General features: G+C 37.4%; 1 protein-coding gene across 1 annotated transcript in view; it reads left to right on the top strand.

Moving 5' to 3' along the window:
• The window catches only part of PAPPA2 (pappalysin 2), a 294,379-nt gene that overhangs the window by 167,301 nt on the left and 107,231 nt on the right, over positions 1-19,847 (top strand). The window contains exons 12-13 of the mRNA XM_059144906.1: positions 18,386-18,521; positions 18,723-18,939. Of these exons, the coding sequence (XP_059000889.1) occupies positions 18,386-18,521; positions 18,723-18,939 (353 nt within the window). The remainder of the gene's footprint in view (positions 1-18,385; positions 18,522-18,722; positions 18,940-19,847) is intronic.

The raw sequence follows: 19,847 nt of genomic DNA, 5'->3' as shown, positions 1-19,847 counted from the left end.
AATAAGCACATTTTAAAATCCATTTATAAGGGTGCTTGGGTGGCTCAGTCAGTTAAGGGTCTGCCTTCAGTTCAGGTCATAATCTCACAGTCCTGGAATCAAGCCCTGCATCGGGTTCCCTGCTCAGCTGGGAGTCTGCTTCTCCCTCTCCCTCTGCTTGTTGCTCCCTTCTGCTTGTACTCTCTCTGTCATATAAGTAAATAAAATCTTTTAAAAAATAGAAAAAATAAAAACCATTTATAGTTTACAGAGTACATTCTCATGTACTTTTTAATTTTTTCCTATAATAGCCTCTGAGTTTGGCTGATGTAGGTGTTTTCCTGTTTTATAGATGAGAAAAATAAGAACCAGTCTCAAAGTGCTTTTTCTACATCACTTAAGAACAAAGTGGTAAACCTGAAGATCAAACTCATGTTTCTTGACTCTAATCCCATGTTTATTCCTTTATACCATGTTGCCTTGTTCAGTCAGTATTCATTATGCACCTGTGATATGCCAAACCCGGAACTGAACACTGGGGATAAATATGAGAGTATGACATAAGCAAGAAAGCAAATTAAAACATGTATGGAATTGGGAGGAAAGCCTTCTTGTCTTCTTTTGTTGGAGTTCTTCTAAATTCTTCAAAGATGGTATATCTATGGATCTAGTTCCTAGGATTTATTAAGCGCATATTGTAACTCTAGGGTCCATTGGAGGACAGAGAAAGAAACAGGAGGCATGGTTCCTCCCAGAAAGTGCTCTGAATCTCAGCAACATAGACAACAGATGAAGCAATCTGAGAAGCAGACACTCAATGAATAGCTGTTGTTTGGGTTTACAGGGAGCCCACCAACATATGTGCAGTCATATGGTCATGTTTATGTCCATGGATGTTCTCAAATGTCCCAAATTTGGAATGGCCTCACTCAGGCTGGACTGGTTAGAAACCAGAAATTTCAGGCGCTTAGAGTATTTTAAATACAATATTGAAAACATCAGTTATAAATTATAGACCGCTGCTGGAAACCTTTGCTACCATGTAAAACTAAAACCTGTTTCCCATAATTTCCTTCTTTTCTTTGTTTGGGTTCAACTAGCCAAACATTATATATGAATTTCCAACAGAAAATGCATTGCATATTTGACTGATTGGATTTCAAAGATAAAAGTCTGTGACACCAGACTCTTGGTGGGGGAGAGGGTGTGGAGAAACACATGTTTTTGTAACTACTAATTATCATATAAGCTCTCTATCAGAGGTGATGATTTTTTTTTCTTATTCTAAAAATGATTATCTGAAAACTCAGAGTTGTTAAACATTTGAGATAATATAGATAGTAGAGATACAGATAAGTTTCAAATTCAAGTATAGCTTATTCCAAAACCTTCCTCTATACAAGGATTTGGGAAACATTTTTCTATAAAGAGAAAAATAATTATTTCAGGGTTTGCAGACCCTACAGTCTCTGTTACATCTACTTAACACTGCTATTGTAGAATGAAGGCAGCCATACACAGTATGTAAATGATCAAACATAGCTGTGTTCTAATGATATTTATTATACTATGAGCACTAAAATTTTAATTCATAAAATTTTCACATTTTTTTAATTAAAAAAATTTTTTTAAACATATAATGTACTATTAGCCCCAGGGGTACAGATCTGTGAATTGCTGAGTTTACACACTTCACAATACTCACCTTAGCACATACCCCCCCCCATGTCCATAACCCCACCATCCTCTCCCGACCCTCCTCCCCCCAGCAACCCTCAGTTTGTTTCGTGAGATTAAGAGTCTCTTATGGTTTTTCTACCTCCCGATCCCATCTTGTTTCATTTATTCTTTTCCTACCCACTAAACCCCGCACATTGCATCTCCACTTCCTCATATCAGGGAGATCATATGATAGTTGTCTTTCTCCAATTGATTTATATCGCTAAGCATAATACCCTCTAGTTCCATCCATGTTGTCGCAAATGGCAGGATTTCATTTCTTTTGATAGCTGTGTAGTATTCCATTGTATATATATACCCCATCTTCTTTATCCATTCATTTGTTGATGGACATCTAGATTCTTTCCATAGTTTGGCTATTGTGGACATTGTTGCTATAAACATTCGGGTGCACATGCCCCTTCGGATCACTACGTTTGTATCTTTAGGGTAAATACCCAGTGGTGCAATTGCTGGGTCATAAGGTAGCTCTATTTTCAACATTTTGAGGAACCTCCATACTGTTTTCCAGAGTTGCTGCATCAGCTTGCATTCCCACCAACAGTGGAGGAGGGTTCCCCTTTCTCCGCATCCTCGTCAGCATCTGTCATTTCCTGACTTGTTAATTTTAGCCATTCTGATTGGTGTGAGGTGGTATCTCACTGAGATTTTCACATTATTCACATTGTTTTTCTTTGACTTTTTTCAACCATTCGAAAATACAAAAAACATTCTTAGCTCACAGACCATACAAAACCAGGCAGTGGGTCAGATCTGGCCCATGGATAATAGCATGCTGACCTCTGCTCTGTATCATGTGTCCATTCAATACTATAGATAGTGATAGACATTTGCCTTGTTTCCACAATTTTAATTCTACTCAGTAAACATTGCCTAAAATGAACAAAATGTCATACTAGAGAGGGGTCCAAAGCTGAATGAGTCACCATTTTTACTCTTAAGGAACATACACTGCAGCGGGCATGTTTACACAAATATTCTAAAAGATAGAATGTCATGTCATATGCTACAGACACAGTAAAGCACAAAACAGGCTCAAAAAGACCTGGTGACTGGACATAGGGAGATAGAGATAAACATTATCTCATTGAATTCTGCCATTTATCCCATCTTCCATACCACTCCTCTACACACACACACACACACACACACACACACACACTCTAGGTCTTAATCATTTGAGGCATAACAAATTGCTTTCTGTGCTGGAATACTCCAAGATTTTCACATCTCCATAACCTTTCAGGTAGGGAACTTGTGCTTTTCTTTCTCTATAAATGCTTTCTCCCTTTTATCTCTCCAAGATACACATATACATCTTCTAAGATTGGACTCAAACATTATTTCTTTTGTACTGATACAAACAGATACTACATTTGAGCTTAGCCAAAAGGCAAAGAAGCAATCAGGATTATTTCTTTCGTAAAGTGTAGCCCTTTCCAAACCTCTTTCCTAAGGCTCTGTTAGTATAACTGATAACTTCTTCATATATGCCTTAATAGAGTCTTCTATCACAGTATTTGTATACTTTGTTGTTCTTGTTTCTCCCTCTCCATCTGATGGCCTCTATATAAGGACCTTGTGGGCAGAAGCCATGCACAGTTATGGTTGTATGTCGCCCTGAGCACAGAGCCTCTTTGTTATAACATTCAAAATGTTTGGCGATTGCTTGAATCAATGATGGGATGTTAGGTCTTAGCTTGGCAATTTGGGAGCATATTGATAATATCCTCTTATCTGTGGTTTCACTTTTGCAGTTTTAGTTACTGTGGTCATCTGTGGTTGAAGAGCAGATGACCCTCCTCTGACAAATTGTCACAAGATCAATAGTAGCCTAGTGCTACATCACCTCACTTCATCTCATCATGTAGGCATTTTATTATCTCACATCATCACAAGATGATATACAGTGATATTCTGAGGGAGAGTTGTATACATAATTTTTATTACAACATATTGTTATAGTTGTTCTATTTTATTACCACTTGTTGTTAATCTCATAGTGTGCCTAATTTATAAATTATTATTGTAGTTATGTATGTATAGGAAAATGCATAGTATATATATGGGGTTTGGTACTATTGTAGTTTTAGGCATCCATTGTGGGTCCACTGGAATCTGTGGATAGGGAGGTCTACTGTACTACTTATGACATGGCACAAAGGTAGGTAAGTAGGACTGTGGGCTGAGTTAGATCGAAAGGGGGGGTGGAGAGAGGCCACAAATTAACTCTTCCTGTAAAACTGTATAAATGATGAACTGTAGGTTGAGTTGAAACCACATCAAAAGGAATTTTTCAAAGATGGGGGAAATTTGGTTATTTTTTTGTTTGTGGTAGGTTGGATTCCCTAGGAAGTAGATTCTGAAATGGAACTTGGGTACTCACTTTGGCAGCACATATACTAAAATTAAGATGGGGCTTAGTATGTAGGATGTTTATTAAGGAGCGGGCTGGGCATCAATGTCTATGAAAAAGAAGGGAAGGAAGCATGAGTGGGTGAAAAGGGAAGTTGAGCAACCTCAATGACAGCTCAACTGAATTCTCCTGTGAAGAAATAATATAAGGCACAAGTGGTAAGTGGAGTAATACTGCTGTAAGATCCTTACCTTATGAGATAGTAATATTTTTTGAATGTAGATTGTAATAAGTTAGACATATTATAATTTCCAGAACAGTCATTAAAAAATATACATATACACAAATAGCTATTGGTAGCAAGTTAAAAGAGAAGATTAATAGAATAATAAAATAACTTGATTCACTCAAAAGAAGGTAGGAAAAGAGGAGCTAAGAAATAATTAATAAAAACAAATACAAAGATGGTAGACTTAAAATCAACTGTATTATTGATTATATTAAATGCAAAGTTTTCTAAAAAATGCCATGTAAAAGGCAGAAATTGTCAGCATATGTAAGATGGAGAGAATCAATCATATACTATTTATGAAAACACACTTTAAATATAAAGGCATGCAGAATGAAAGTGAAAGGGAGAAATTATATACCATGTAAATTTGAAGCATAAGCAAATTATTGAACTATGCTAATATTTGATAAAATATAATATTACTGGAGATAAAGAAGGATGTTTAGTAATGATAAGCAAGTTGACTTACCACAAATACTGAACAATCTTAATTGTAATAAAATAGAAGCACCTAAGAACAGAGACTCAAAGGAAATGAATTAAACACTGATAGAACTAATAGACAAATAGCCAATTTCATACTCATAATTGGAGATTTTTATCATCTCTGTCATTGAGATAGTAAGTAGACACAAAAAATCAGGACAAATATACAAGATTTGAAGATTATTCTCAAGTACCTTGACTTACTTTGACATTTGTAGAAATACTACATATGCAGAATGCATTATGGTACATTCACCAAATAGTTTATATACTAGACCATAAACAAGTCTTAATAAATTTGTAGTGATTACCATCATACAGAGTACCTTCTCTGACCTTAACAGAATTAAATAAGAAATGAATTACATTATGTCTAGGAAATCTCTAATTTCTTGGTAATCAAGCAGTACATTTCTAAATGACCCATAGGTCAAAGAAGATTTTATGGGGGAAATTAGAAAACATTTTGATCTGAATGATAATGAAATAACATTTCAGAATTTATGAGAAATGATTAAAATAGTACTTCCAGGGAGATTTATAGCTTTAAATATCTATATTTGGAAAATAAGAGGTATAAAATCAATAATCTCAGTGTCCATCTTAAATAACAAAAGGTCAAATTAAAGTCATGGTGAAAGTATAAAGGAAATAACAGAGAAGAGGAGAAATTGGTAAAGTAGAAAAAAACTCCTATATCACCACTGTTATTTTACTTTCTCTGGGAATAGCCAATGCTAGACTTTGAATTCTATACTTTCTGAGATACAAAAGAAATGAAACATAAAATGTGAGAGATGTAAAGCTCAAATTATTTTCTCATAAATTGAGTTGACGTCTGAAAATTACTTCATTTAATATCATGGTTTAGTACAAAATTAAGATAAAAGCAAATAAACCCTTCCATTTTAAACAACGATCAATGAGAATATATGATTAAAGAAAAGAGTTCCTTTATCATAGCAATCAAGATAGTAAATATCTAGGAATAAATGTTAAGAAAGAAGAATGAAAGCTCTATATGAAGACACCATGAAGGCTTGAATAAATGAAGAGGCACAGACTGGTCCTGTATAGTAGGACTCAATATCATATGGGGGTCAATTCTCCCTAAATCTTAAACTTCACATAATCCTGGCAGATCTCCCTGATATGAGGAAGTGGTGATGCAACATGGGGGCTTAAGTGGGTATGAGAAGAATCAATGAAACAAGATGGGATTGGGAGGGAGACAAACCATAAGTGACTCTTAATCTCACAAAACAAACTGAGGGTTGCTGGGGGGAGGGGGTTTGGGAGAAGGGGGTGGGATTATGGACATTGGGGAGGGTATGTGCTTTGGTGAGTGCTGTGAAGTGTGTAAACCTGGTGATTCACAGACCTGTACCCCTGGGGATAAAAATATATGTTTATTAAAAAAAAAATAAATAATAAAATCACTTGTGGTAAAAAAAAAAAAAAATTTAAAGAATTACAAAGTTGATTTTAATGTTTTTAATGGAAATTCTGCCAAAGTTTAGTGATGAAGGGGCCTGACTCTGCCAAGCATTGAAATATATCACAAAATTATAATGGTTAAAATATCAATGAATAGACAAATCAATGGAACAAGATGGCCCCAAAGTATACCCAAAGATAGAGTCATACATATAGATATGGAATTGAAACTAAACTTAATTGTCTCAAGACAAATGAGAATGGTGCAACCATTTCCATACATCCTTGCATGAACATATTATGAATTACCTAAAATTAGTAAATCTCGTGGGAAAGAAGTGATATCTCATTGTTATATTATGCATTTTTTGATTTGATTATGAGTGAGGTAGAGGATCCCCTTATCAAAAATAATTATCAAGCATTTAGTATTCCTCTTTTATTTAATTATAACATAGGCAAATTTATTAGTTTTTACTTAGATTACAAAAATATTTTTTACCTTCTTATGTTTGTTTTGTAGTTTTGCCTTTTGAAGTTTACTGTTTAACAGAATTGAAATTTGTTTTTGTATGTAGAATGCAGTAGGTTTCTTTTTTTTCCTTAAATATGGTAAGTCAGTTTCTAATCTCAACCATTAAAACTTTACATCATTGCTCTGATGATTCACAGTGCCATGTTGACTATATACTAATTTCTTAAGTAGACTTGAAACTGTTTTTTTTTTTTTAACACTCTGCTCTATGTCATTGACCTATTTTCATGTTCCCTACACCAGAAATACACTGTTTTTAGTACTATGACTTCTACTACCTAAATATATCTGGTAGGGCATGTTCTTACCTTCTTCCACTTTTCTTTTCTTTTCTTTTTTTTTTTTTTGCATTTTAAAAATCAAATTAGCTATTCATTATTCATGAACATTTCTTTTTCCATATAAATTTTAGAACAAGCCTTGGATCACTTCTTCTGCCTCTTGGAAAACATACTGGTATATGTGAGCTGAACTTAATCAAACACTTGATTTGTATCAGTTGGTATGATCATATGATTTTTCTCCTTTGATTCCTCCTTATGTTGCAATCATACTGATAACTTTTTTTTTAGATATCAAGTCATTTTTGCCTTTGTGGCATGAACCTGCTTGTTCTATATTACATTTTAAATATGACTTTGGATTTTATTGGTTAATTTTTTGCTTTGGATTTTTGCATTTATATTTATTTATGGACTTTGTATATTTCTTTTTTGAATATTCAGATTACACAAGCCTCATAAAGTTGATTGGGCAGTTTCCCTCTTACATGTTCTGAGACCACCAGTATAAAATAAGGGTTATCTGTTCCTTCAAAATTTGGCAAGATCCACCTGTAAAACCAACTGGGTTTGGGGTTTGCCTGAGGAAAGATTTATGTTTGTCATTTAACTTTCTTTGATTTTTATTAATATGTTTAATTTCTCCTTTCCAATTTTGGACTATTTGATATTTCCATAAATTTACTAATTTCTTCCACATATTCAAATTTAGTGCTGATAGCTGTTCATAATGTATTTTTATTCTTTCTCATCTCTCGTTCAGCTATAGTTGTCACTATATTTATAATGTGTGTTTTTAAGCCTTCTGATTTCTCCTGTTTTTCTTGATTACTCACGCCTGGGTTTCTTCAAAGAACAATTTTTACTTTTGTTAATTTTTCTCTTCATTCTAGTCTTGGTTCTCCAATTCACTGATTTCTATCTTTATTTTTATTATTTTCTTTTTTCCTGTTTCTCTGGATTCACACTGATGTTCCTTTCCAGCTTCTTGTGTCAAACATGGGATAATTTGTTTTCACTGTTCCATAATTTTTCCCTCCAGGTACTGCTTTGATTGTGGCCAATAAATGTTGACATATAGTGCTTTCGTCATCAGTCTGCCCTAAGTATTTTGTAATACCTCATAAATTCTTTTTAAAATCAGGAACTTTTAGTAGCTTTTTGTTTGTTTGTTTCTACCACTGATTTTTCAGAGGATAGCAACTTTTATTGTGCCAGCTTTGTCGTTATTAGAGGTTTTTCTTCTTCTTCTCTTGGCCCTACATTTTATTAGGAAGCACTTAAAGAAAGAAACTTTATTCATTAAGAAATTAAGGTCCCATCTGTATGCAGAAATATGTACTCTCCATTAGCTTCCAAAAGTGTCCACTACTCTTACCAGGTCTCCTCTGTTTTTCTTTTTTTTTTTTAATTTATTTTTTATTTATTTTCAGCATAACAGTATTCATTATTTTTGCACCACACCCAGTGCTCCATGCAATCCGTGCCCTCTATAATACCCACTACCTGGTAGCCCACCTCCCACTCCCCGCCCCTTCAAAACCCTCAGATTGTTTTTCAGAGTCCATAGTCTCTCATGGTTCACCTTCCCTTCCAATTTCCCCCAACTCTCTTCTCCTCTCTATCTCCCATGTCCTCCATGCTATTTGTTATGCTCCACAAATAAGTGAAACCATATGATAATTGACTCACTCTGCTTGACTGATTTCGCTTAGCACTATCTTTTCCAGTCCCGTCCATGTTGCTACAAAAGTTGGGTATTCATCCTTTCTGATGGAGGCATAATACTCCATAGTGTATATGGACCACATCTTCCTTATCCATTCATCCGTTGAAGGGCATCTTGATTCTTTCCACAGTTTGGCGACTGTGGCCATTGCTGCTATAAACATTGGGGTACAGATGGCCCTTCTTTTCACGACATCTGTATCGTTGGGGTAAATACCCAGTAGTGCAATTGCAGGGTCATAGGGAAGTTCTATTTTTAATTTCTTGAGGAATCTCCACACTGTTCTCCAAAGAGTTGCACCAACTTGCATTCCCACCAAGAGTGTAAGAGGGTTCCCCTTTCTCCACATCCCCTCCAACACATGTTGTTTCCTGTCTTGCTAATTTTGGCCATTCTAACTGGTGTAAGGTGATATCTCAATGTGGTTTTAATTTGAATCTCCCTGAGGGCTAGTGATGATGAACATTTTTTCATGTGTCTGATAGCCATTTGTCTGTCTTCATTGGAGAAGTGTCTGTTCATATCTTCTGCCCATTTTTTGATATGATTGTCTGTTTTGTGTGTGTTGAGTTTGAGGAGTTCTTTATAGATCCTGGATATCAACCTTTTGTCTGTACTGTCATTTGCAAATATCTTCTCCCATTCCGTGGGTTGCCTCTTCGTTTTCTTGACTGTTTCCTTTGCTGTGCAGAAGCTTTTGATTTTGATGAAGTCCCAGAAGTTCATTTTCGCTTTTGTTTCCTTTGCCTTTGGAGACATATCTTGAAATAAGTTGCTGTGGCTGATATCGAAGAGATTACTGTCTATGTTCTCCTCTAGAATTCTGATGGATTCCTGTCTCACATTGAGGTTTTTTTTATCCATTTTGAGTTTTTCTTTTATATACAAACACCTACAAAATCCTTTCTTCCATTCCTTTTTCCATTTTGAAAAAATTGTGCATTCTCATATCTTGCCAACTTTGAATTGCAGGAAAAAAAGTACTTCAAATAAACAGTGAAGAATTTTTTAGTATAAGTAAGTCTTGTGCTATATTCAAGGCCTACTTATACTGAGCAAAAATATTTATTGTATCTCTGATATTCATATTTAAATGAGCATCTTGTTTGGTTTTGTTTTTGCTAAATTTGGGAAAACTTAAAATTATTTTTTATATGATCAGACGGATACTAATCCTTTATATAGAGTTGACTTCAACCATCCGGAAAGCTGAACAGATCTCATAATTCAGCAAAAAAGAAAAAGCTTGTAGATAGAAGGTACCAAGTCCCATCATTACTTTGGATTCTTTGACTTTGTTCATAGGAAAGTTAACAGGACATTTTGTTAAAGTCTGTTTACTTTACCTAGAATTTTAATAATATCAATGATCTGAAATTTCAGTCTGCTATAGAAAAAGAGCAGCAAATTGGTAGGAGATATAGAAACTGGAAGAAGATCTATATTCAGAGGAACAGTATTATAAGCCCTATTTTTACCATTGAGCAGTCAAATGACCTTATATAAATTATATAACCTTCTTGGACATCAATTTTCTTAGCTTTAAAGTGAGGCACTGGGACTAGATGATTCCTTTCAGTTATGTATTATAATTTCAGCTTGATGGTGAATTTAAAAGAAGAATGGGATAATAAATATGAATAATAAAAGAACTGTAGTCCTAGGCTATCAAATACTAAGGGCAAAGATAAGTATATCTACTAATGCCTTTAGAGCTTGGCTACTCAAAATGTGGTTGGCATCCAAAAGCATCAGCATCACCTGAGAGCTAGGTAGGAATGCAGAATCTCAGCTCTGCTAAATCAGAATTGGCATTTTAACAAGACCCTCAGGCGATCTGTATGTACATTAAAGTTTGAAGAGTACTGCCTTAGAGGATTGTTATTTTAGCACTCAGGAAAATAACTAATGTTCAAAGTAATGCCTCCAATTTACCAAGTGAAAATTCAGTTAAGTACAGGATCCCCTGGTTAAGAGGACAGGAGCCTTTATAATAGGTATTGGCATAATTTCTGTACACATCACTGAAATTTCTAAAGAGTTCTTGCCTTTCAAACGAAAATCTTCTGTTGAGAAAATTAACCTATGTGGATCCCTACATTCCCTGGGAAACCTGCAAAGCAAAAGTGACTATGTATATATGACCTTCATTTCCACCAAAAACAAGTCTAGTGCATTGAAAGAGGAATTCCATCTCCCAGTGGCTCAACAGTTTATCCCTAGAGGGGAAAGCACTCATTTTCCACTTTCCTATCTGATTCTTACTAATCTTTTTATTTATTTTGCACAGAAGCTTTTGCAGGCTCTAGACGTGACATCTTAGCCGAGTCTAAGTTTCATGAATAATTGGGATGGCAATGCTTTTCATCCAGAGGTGGGAGAAGCTTGCCTGGCTCTACAGTGTGCCCCTTCATCCCCTCACTTACGCATTCTTGTTCCCCAGAAAGCATTCTCCATATATATTCTGTAATACCCTTCCTCAGTCTCAGAGTTTGTTTTGTATGGAGTGTCCCCAGGTTTCAGATTCTGAGGTGAAGATTTGCATGCTGAAGTTTATCAAGAACTTTCCCTAAGATCAACACCTGTGAGGGAATGAAAGAACAGGGGAGTACTGAGAGAGAAGGGTTGTGAGACAGCCATGTGAAGGCATCAACCTCCCAAAGGGAGCTGGGATAGAGTTCTCCTACCTTGTACACTACTCACTCTTATCTAAAGGTCATCGGACATGGGTTTCTCCACAGAAGTAGCATAAGCTTCTGGAGTCTTTCTTCCTCAGAGGGCAAAGTCTCCTCAGAAGGAAACTTTTCTGTGACCTGAGTGCTCAGTCATGAAGGAAGCAGTCTCACAGTGTCTCCCAGATCACACGGTGGACCCCTACACTGCAGTATCTGCTACAGATTTGGTTAGCCTCTTTCTAAGCTCCCTTCTGACTTCCACAAGCTCTTCTAACACAGAGCCTCTGCAGACTTAGCCCTGGTGTCTAAAATCACAGATGAGGAAATGCTGTTAGAAGGAATTGAGATAATAAGCTGATTCTGATCTGAGCCCTTCCACTGACTTGCTGGGTCATATATTTTCAACTGTCTCCCCCTGGATGGTGGGGGTCATAATAGTGGTTCCATCTTCATTTCACAAAATGACAACTTGACTTCACTCTTCTAAAAAGAGAATCACATAAACTCATGGTGTTTATAGCCTCACTTGTCCTATGGAGGAATATAACATAGGATATCACCTGGGTTTTGACTAATACCAAGGGAGAAAGGAAGTAAGACCAGGTTCAAAACTCCTTCCCCATTTTGACTCACATCCTCATGTATGGAAACTACTGAGACAGCTCAGTAGCAAGAGGCTGGTTGCTTCAGAGCCTCCCTTCCTCCATTAGTTCTGAATGTCAGGTAAGATCCCCTGAAACTTGGGGTGCCTGGTTGGCTCAGTGGATTAAAGCCTCTGCCTTTGGCTCAGGTCATGATCTCAGGGTCCTGGGATTGAGCCCTACATTGGGCTCTCTGCTCATCAGGGAGCCTGCTACTACCCCCCCCCTGCCTGCCTCTCTGCCTACTTGTGATCTCTGTCTGTCAAATAAATAAATAAAATCTTTTTTAAAAAGCTTTTAAAAATCCCTTGAAACGTTGAGAATTAATTAATAAAACTGAAGTTTATTGTCAATTTGTGAAGTCTACATAGACAACAATCTATTATTGAGTAGGCCATATGAAACATTTGGTAATTTTTCACCTACAAAAAAAGCATATGGCTCAACCAATAGTGTAAGCATTCTTTATTTATTTATTTGAGGTTGGGGGAGGCAGATGGAGAGGGAGAGAGAATCCTCAAACAGACTCTCCACTGAGCACAGAACTGGACATGGGGTGCAATCCCAGCCAGGAACCCCATGATCATGACCTGAGCTGAAATCAAGAGTGAGATGCTCAATCAACTGACCCTAATAGTGCAAGCATTCTTAATCTGATTTCTGCTGACCCCTAACTAGACTACAAATGCCTTTATAGGGTTCACTTAGCGCCTAGCAACTGTATGAAGCTTTTATTCCTAAGTGTTTATGTGACTTCATTTTTGGGGAAATAGAGATTATGAGTATCAACAAATTTTCTAGGGAATCTGTGACTTCCTGCTCACCCCAAATTAAGACCCACTGGGTAGTCAAAAGAATACCCAACTTGAAGTTGGAAAACCCAAATTCCTACTTCTCTAGTATTTTGCTAGAAGAAGTCACTTAAGCTCCTCAGAACCTACTTTTCACTTCTATAATATAGCCTTTGTGTCCTGGGGATATTATAGGTATAAATACCAGATAGGAATAAAAACCCAAGGAATTTTATGGAGGCTGTAGCAAGACATGAGATCATCCTTGGCACACTGTCAAGTGCTATACAAAGAGAATACAGTGTCTGCCCTCTTTCTTGTCTTCAAGGGCCTTCCCTTTCTAGAATCAGGAGATGCCATAGATGAGTGAAACTGGAAAGGCACAGAAAAAAATAACAACCCAGTAACTAACCAAAAGCATTTAAAAACCTCAGAAAAGATTCTTCTCAAGTTTGTGGTATAGTTTCAGGATCTGTTATCCAGTGACCACCAGAAAGGATGACCTGGAAGTTGAAATACTTAGCTTGGGAGTATATTGAGTGTGCCTGTACCCAGTAGGCAGATTGAAGAGGGATTTCTTAAGCCCAAACAGTTCTCGAGGGAAACATTCTTTCAGTTTTGCCCCTCACCAGGAGCCAGACGTTCTGTCCAGTAGTTAATGTTCAGACTTTAGACAAAAAATGTCATTTTGTGTGGTGGACTTGTTTTCCACATCTGTACATCAGTCTGTGTCTATCTATCTGTCTGTCTACCTATTTCTCCAATCTGTGTTTCTCTGTTTCAGAGTATTTTGCAATAGGTTCACTGTCTAATTTCACTGGATCCTCTATCTTGAGACCGTTCCTCAGTCCCGAGAAATTCTTGCTCTTCTGAAAGATTCTGTCTCCTTCTAACATCTAGCTATAGTTTTTCTTCTTAAGAGCCAAGTTCTAATTAATTTTGTATTGCTAGTGTAACACATGAATGTAATCTTCTTGTTAAAACAAATAATAAACACATGAAGCTAATGACCTCTTTGACCTCTAAGTATCTTGGATTTTTCTCTTGAGGGATGGCTGCTGCTCATTTCAGATCTGAGTAGTTCCCCAGGGGGTGCATTTGATGCTCTTTTCCTGAAGGGGAAGCTATTCACACAAAACATTTGGGGTGTTGATGAGAGAAATGTCACATCGTACTGGCAAAAGTGGCATGGGATCAAATAAGTAGCACTCCATGTTGCCAAAGTCTCCATTCCAGCGAATAACTATCTTTTACATCCAGGAGCTTAAAGTTCATTGTATGTTTTGTATATAGTGAAAACAGTGTGGGCTATAATATTATGTTAACCTATCTGTGATTTAGCTGTGGGAGAGAAACTTTTAAAGATACATCTTTGATGCTCAATGTCACTCATCATCAGGGAAAGGCAAATCAAAAACACAATGAGGTATCACCTCACACCTGTTAGAATGACCAGATTCAAAAAGACAGGAAAGAACAAGTGTTGGTGAGGATGTGGAGAAAAAGGAAACTTTGTGTACTGTTGGTGGGAATGCAAATTGATGCAGACACTGTGGAAAACAGTATGGAGGTTCCTCAGAATTAAAAATAGAAACCTCACACAATCCAGTAATTCCACTGCGGGGTATTTACCCAAAGGAAATGAAAACACTAATGCAAAAAATATATGCACCCCTATGTTTACAGCAGCGTTATTTACAATAGCCAAGATGTGGAAGCAATCCAAGTGTCCATCAATAAATGAATGGATAAAGAAGATGTGAGAGATGATAGATTGACTGATTTAGAGATATACAATGGAATATTACTCAGTCATAATAAAAAATGAAAGCTTGCCATTTGCAACAACATGGATGGAGCTGGAGGGTTTAATGCTAAGTGAGATAAGCCAGTCAGAGAAAGACAAACACCATATGTGGAATATAAGAAACAAAACCAATAAACAAACAAAGAAAAAAAAGAGAGAAACTAAAAAGCCAGACTCTTAAATACAAAGAACAAACAGATGGTTGCCAGAGAGGAGGTGAGTGAGGGGATGGGTAAAGTGGATAAAGAAATAAAGTAAGAGGGACAAGCTTCCAGTTAAACAAAGTAAGTCACAGAGATGAAAGGTACAGCATAGGGGATATAGTCTGTAAGATTGTTGAAATGTTATCTGGTGACAGACAGTGACTATACTTATCGTGCTGAGCACTGACTAATGCATAGAATTATAAAATCCAGTTGTACACTGGAAACTAATATAACACTCTATGTTAATTATACCTCAATAAAAATAATCACCTTTGTTTAAATAAGGAATACACTCAGCATTCTAATTATACTGTCAAATTGAGAAGTTTTTTTGTCTATATATGTATAGCAAAAGTCGGTTTTTTGATAAACACATATTGAACTGAATTTTCTAAAAAATCTATTAAAAGAGTTGTGTATATAAAATACATTTTTCATAGATTCCATTAATAAACTAGACCTAGATTCTATACCAAAAGCCTTGGATATTGCCAATGGCTCTAGAAGTAGAACCTGGTTTACCAATTCAGATTTCTACAAATGCTGATTTAAAATAGCATAGATGAAATTCTTTAGCCTACAGGTTTTAGAAAAGCATAATTCTCTAGACACCAAAATACATAGTTTGTGTTTTATTTTTAAATTTTATTCTTTATCCTTGTCTTCCAGAAGTGTAAATGAAATGAAAAAATATTTCTCTTTGGAAATAGGAATTATTTTGTGAATTAACTTCTGAACGTTGATTTCTTACTAGATGATGGGCACTGTCCTATAGGACAGCTTTCACATGATTTCATTTAATCCTCATCATAGCTTCATGAAGTAGGTAGTAGTCTGCGTTTCAGATGTGCAAAAGAGGGACCCTAGGCTCAGAGGGGAAGGATGGATTGCTCAGCCTTAACCAGTTAGTAGGGATGGAGCTAAGAGTCACATTGAGGTTTCTGCCTGGCCAACCCTTTCTCCAGAACAGTGAACTTACTCGGTTCTTTTTACCCTGGCCTATGCACACATGTGTGGATTCAATCTAGTATCTGCTTTAGAGGCTCCAAAAGTCAGATGAGAGTTCATATGTTCTTTGCATCTGGTTGCTGTCCTGGGCATATCTGGTATTTAGCTGAGAACCACATTCAGTTACATCTGTGTCACTGTGAGAGGAAATGCCACAGATTCAGCATCCTATACCTTGACCAAACCCTTGTCTCTTTTTGCTTCGTGTAGCCCAACATTCCTGGGCCTGTTCTTCTTTTGTGAGTCTTACCTGTGATTTCCTGCTTAAGTCATAGCCTAGAAATCCTGGCCTAGCTTTTCCCACAGATCATGGCACAGAGATGCTGCCACCAGGAGCAGGCTGTAAGGTTCAAAGGGATTTGGTTCAAAGACCCTTAGAGCAAGGAGGCATGTTGCCAGGAGATGCAAAATGAGCTGGAGTTTTGGGGCACAGGCCCTCAGGACAGAGAAATCCACACCATCATAAGACCAACCCCTCCTAATTAGTTTCAGGTGGATGGTGTCCGTTTGGGGGCCCAAGAGAAGGTGGGAAGACTGAGCGCTCCTGTTCCCTGTTGAACCCACCCCATTCTTCAAGTCTGAGGCCTACTGGGGTAAAGCCACCATGTACTTGTTTGGACTCCTGTTCCTGGCTCAGGAAACAACCCAGAACTTTCTTTCAGTACTCAAGTCTCTTTTGTGGTGTAGGAAAAGGAAGAGGTTGTGGGATCTCTTTGGTCCCAAGGGACTTTGATGTCCTTTGCTGCTGCAGTTGAGGGCTTGAGTTAGGCTCTTGGTTACCTTATGGTATGTTTCATGTCTAGCCCTCATCCAGTCAGGGACAAAGGACCTCGTATTGCAAGCCATAACCTATGGGACTGACTATTTCTTAAGTTATAAAGGAATATTTATTACTTCAAAGAGGGGAAATGAAACGAGGGGGGCAAAGACACTGTAAAAAGAGAGTGTGGCTGGTCTTTCCCTCAAAGGAGGAGAGGAAGAAGGGAGAGCTGTGTTGCATTGACCACTGCATAAAATCATAAATCATAAAATCACCCTAATTAATCCAGCAGTGCAAACGGACACTCCATAAACACACCACCAAGACTCAGGAAAAATCAGCCTCCACACAAGGAAGAATTCTTGGTAAAATGGAAAACACGTTTTATCCTTGTCTTCCCCAGTTTTAGAAAAGGTCCCTGCTACTAGATATACCCTTCTTTAACCCTGAGAATAGTTATCCTGGAGCGTTGTCACCCTCAGAACCAGATAAAAAGCCACAGAAAGGCACAGAGAATTTTGTGAGGTCCAGTTCCAGAATCTCATAATGTAGCAACCATGTAATATCAGGTAACGTAGAGATTTACTCTCAGTGGAAATGAAGAGTAATATTGAGCTAAAGGATGTAAAACAAAACTAGAATACTACATCAAATAATTTCAGTGTGGGAAATAAGCTCTCCAGGTCATTTCCCAATCTAGAAAATGTCTTCTTTTGTATTAAAGATTTTCCAGGGACAAAACTCCCATAGTTTCCTTTGAAAGACTGTTTTATTGTTAATCATCCTAAGCATCTAGGATTATTCCTTATAAATAACTGAATTTCCTGTCCCTGAATGAGTTATTTTGGCTTACTTTTCACCCATAGTTAGGGTAGGCACCAGCAGAAATGCGTGAGAATAAACAGTGTGGCAGCTTCTAGTTTCAGAAACAATGGACACCGAAGTTGCCTCTCATGTCGTAGTCTGCATGCTAAGTGAGAGTTTCAGATAAAATGTTTAGGGGGAAGACAGGAGGATGGGGAAAGATGAACTATGTTCTGAACTATGCCGGTTCACAGCAGAATGTTAGCTTGGTGACTCCTGCCCAATTCTCCCACTTTGGAGATAAGATTGACTGGCTATGCAGTGATTTATTGTCTCTTGCAATTCTCTCTTTCAGTGATCTTGAGAAATTTAAAGACATGGGTCCAAGCAAAAAAAAAAAAAAAAAGGAACAGTTGAGGTTATAAAAAAATATATCAAAAAAATATGAGATGCGGGGTGCCTGGGTGGCTCAGTGGGTTAAAGCCTCTGCTTTCGGCTCAGGTCATGGTCCCAGGGTCCTGGGATCAAGCCCCACATCGGGCTCTCTGCTCAGCAGGGAGCCTGCTTCCTCCTCTCTCTCTGCCTGCCTCTCTGCCTGCTTGTGATCTCTATCAAATAAATAAATAAAATCTTTTAAAAAAATGAGATGCTTAGTAGCTGAAAGTTACCTTTTTTCATCCAATTTTGATTTCTGTGCCTACAGGCTGTCCTGTGCCTACTCCGTATTTTTCTCATAAGTAAAAGAGAAGGGAGTTCTTACTTTAAAAGTGGGGAACTGAGAAGTGTAAAAATATTGTGACACATGCCTTAAGAGCCCGGTGGGAACGATGACTCACACATATATGTGCTTACACCCAGGTGTGTTTCAGTAGACCAGGAATGGCCTCGGCAATTTTCATCTTCTTGGCGTCTGATGGCCCGGTACTCAGAGAACATCAGCAGCCGACAGTGACTGTTCACCTGACTGATGTCAGTGGGAACAACCACTCTCTTGGTGAGTCTGACAGTGATTGCTTCAGGGCCCCTGCAGGATGATCCAGTAGACCCCAGAGTCAGCTTGGCGTCCATCTTGGATATTGTTTGTGATCTTGACTATAGTACACAGCTATTGAGAAGATAAAAGGAATACTAGATATGGGAACATGGTGCTATTTGAATGGCTCACAATATTATTCATCTCCTTATTTCTCTTCAGGGACCCATGAGCTGTCATGCCAGCAAAACCCACTGGTTATCAATGTGACCCATCACTTGAATGTCCTTTCCCACCAGACCACCTCAGTGCTGCTGAATTTCTCATCTCCATTGGTGGGCATCTCGGCAGTGGCTCTAAGGACATCATCCCACATAAGTCCTCCAAATCTCGATACATGCAGCCCAGAACATGAGGGACAAAATCATCAGGGACAGAGGTACAGAGTCACCTTTCTCTCTTTTTTTCCCTGTTTTTTTTTTTGTTTTTTTTTTTTTTTTTTTTTTTGTGGTTGTGATATACTACTATCATTTTCATATATACATTTTGTTTTCAGTGGGTGCTTAATCACTAACTACAAAGTGGTTCTAAAAACTACTAAAAAAGCACAAGAAATAAGTAAAGAACAACTCATAGAAGGCACACTTGGATTTTATATGTTGCTCTTTTCTTAGCTGAGCATAATTTTTTATGTAAATATTTAACATCTTTACAAGGTCTTAAAATCTTTTGTTACATATAAAACCACGGCCTTCAAATCAACATGGTTATATAAACTGCCAAAAATTCTCTGCCAAAAACTCAATGTTCCCTGAGCAATGTATATTTTTCCACTTGTTCCCACCTGGACAGTGTATACAGCAAGTTTCACAATTAGTTTTCAAGGCATGTCATATAATCAGTTAGAGTTACATATAGAAATCAGGAATATATTATCTACATAGGTCTTTCTGTGGACATCTGTGATTGTCGTCATCTAGATAGCTGTCATCTGAGCTCTCTGCCTCAATTAGTAGAGGGACTGTACTTTATAGTGTTGGTGTGCCCAAGGGTGGCCCAGAAGCTGGAGGGAGCAGGCCATACAGTGGTCTGTGCTGCAGCAGGACTGGACTCATTCTATGAGTGGTCTAATCAGTGGAATGGGACTATAGGTAACCAAGTTCATTCCCTCAAGAAGTGAGATGTCAAGGCAGTTGGGATCCCAGTAACAAAAGTTTCCAGGCAGTGCTCAATCACCAGATAGAAGCTCTGATACCACCATGACCAAACTAGGTATACCAGAAGCCCGACTTTATGAGGGACTAGGAGTAGTGTGTATGTAGTATATCAGTTATTTTTGCTGCATAG

This window comes from Mustela lutreola, chromosome 14 (assembly GCF_030435805.1).
Source record: "Mustela lutreola isolate mMusLut2 chromosome 14, mMusLut2.pri, whole genome shotgun sequence".
NCBI lineage: Eukaryota > Metazoa > Chordata > Mammalia > Carnivora > Mustelidae > Mustela > Mustela lutreola.
Note: the sequence above shows the minus strand (reverse complement) of the source record. Positions and strands in the feature narration are given on the sequence as shown.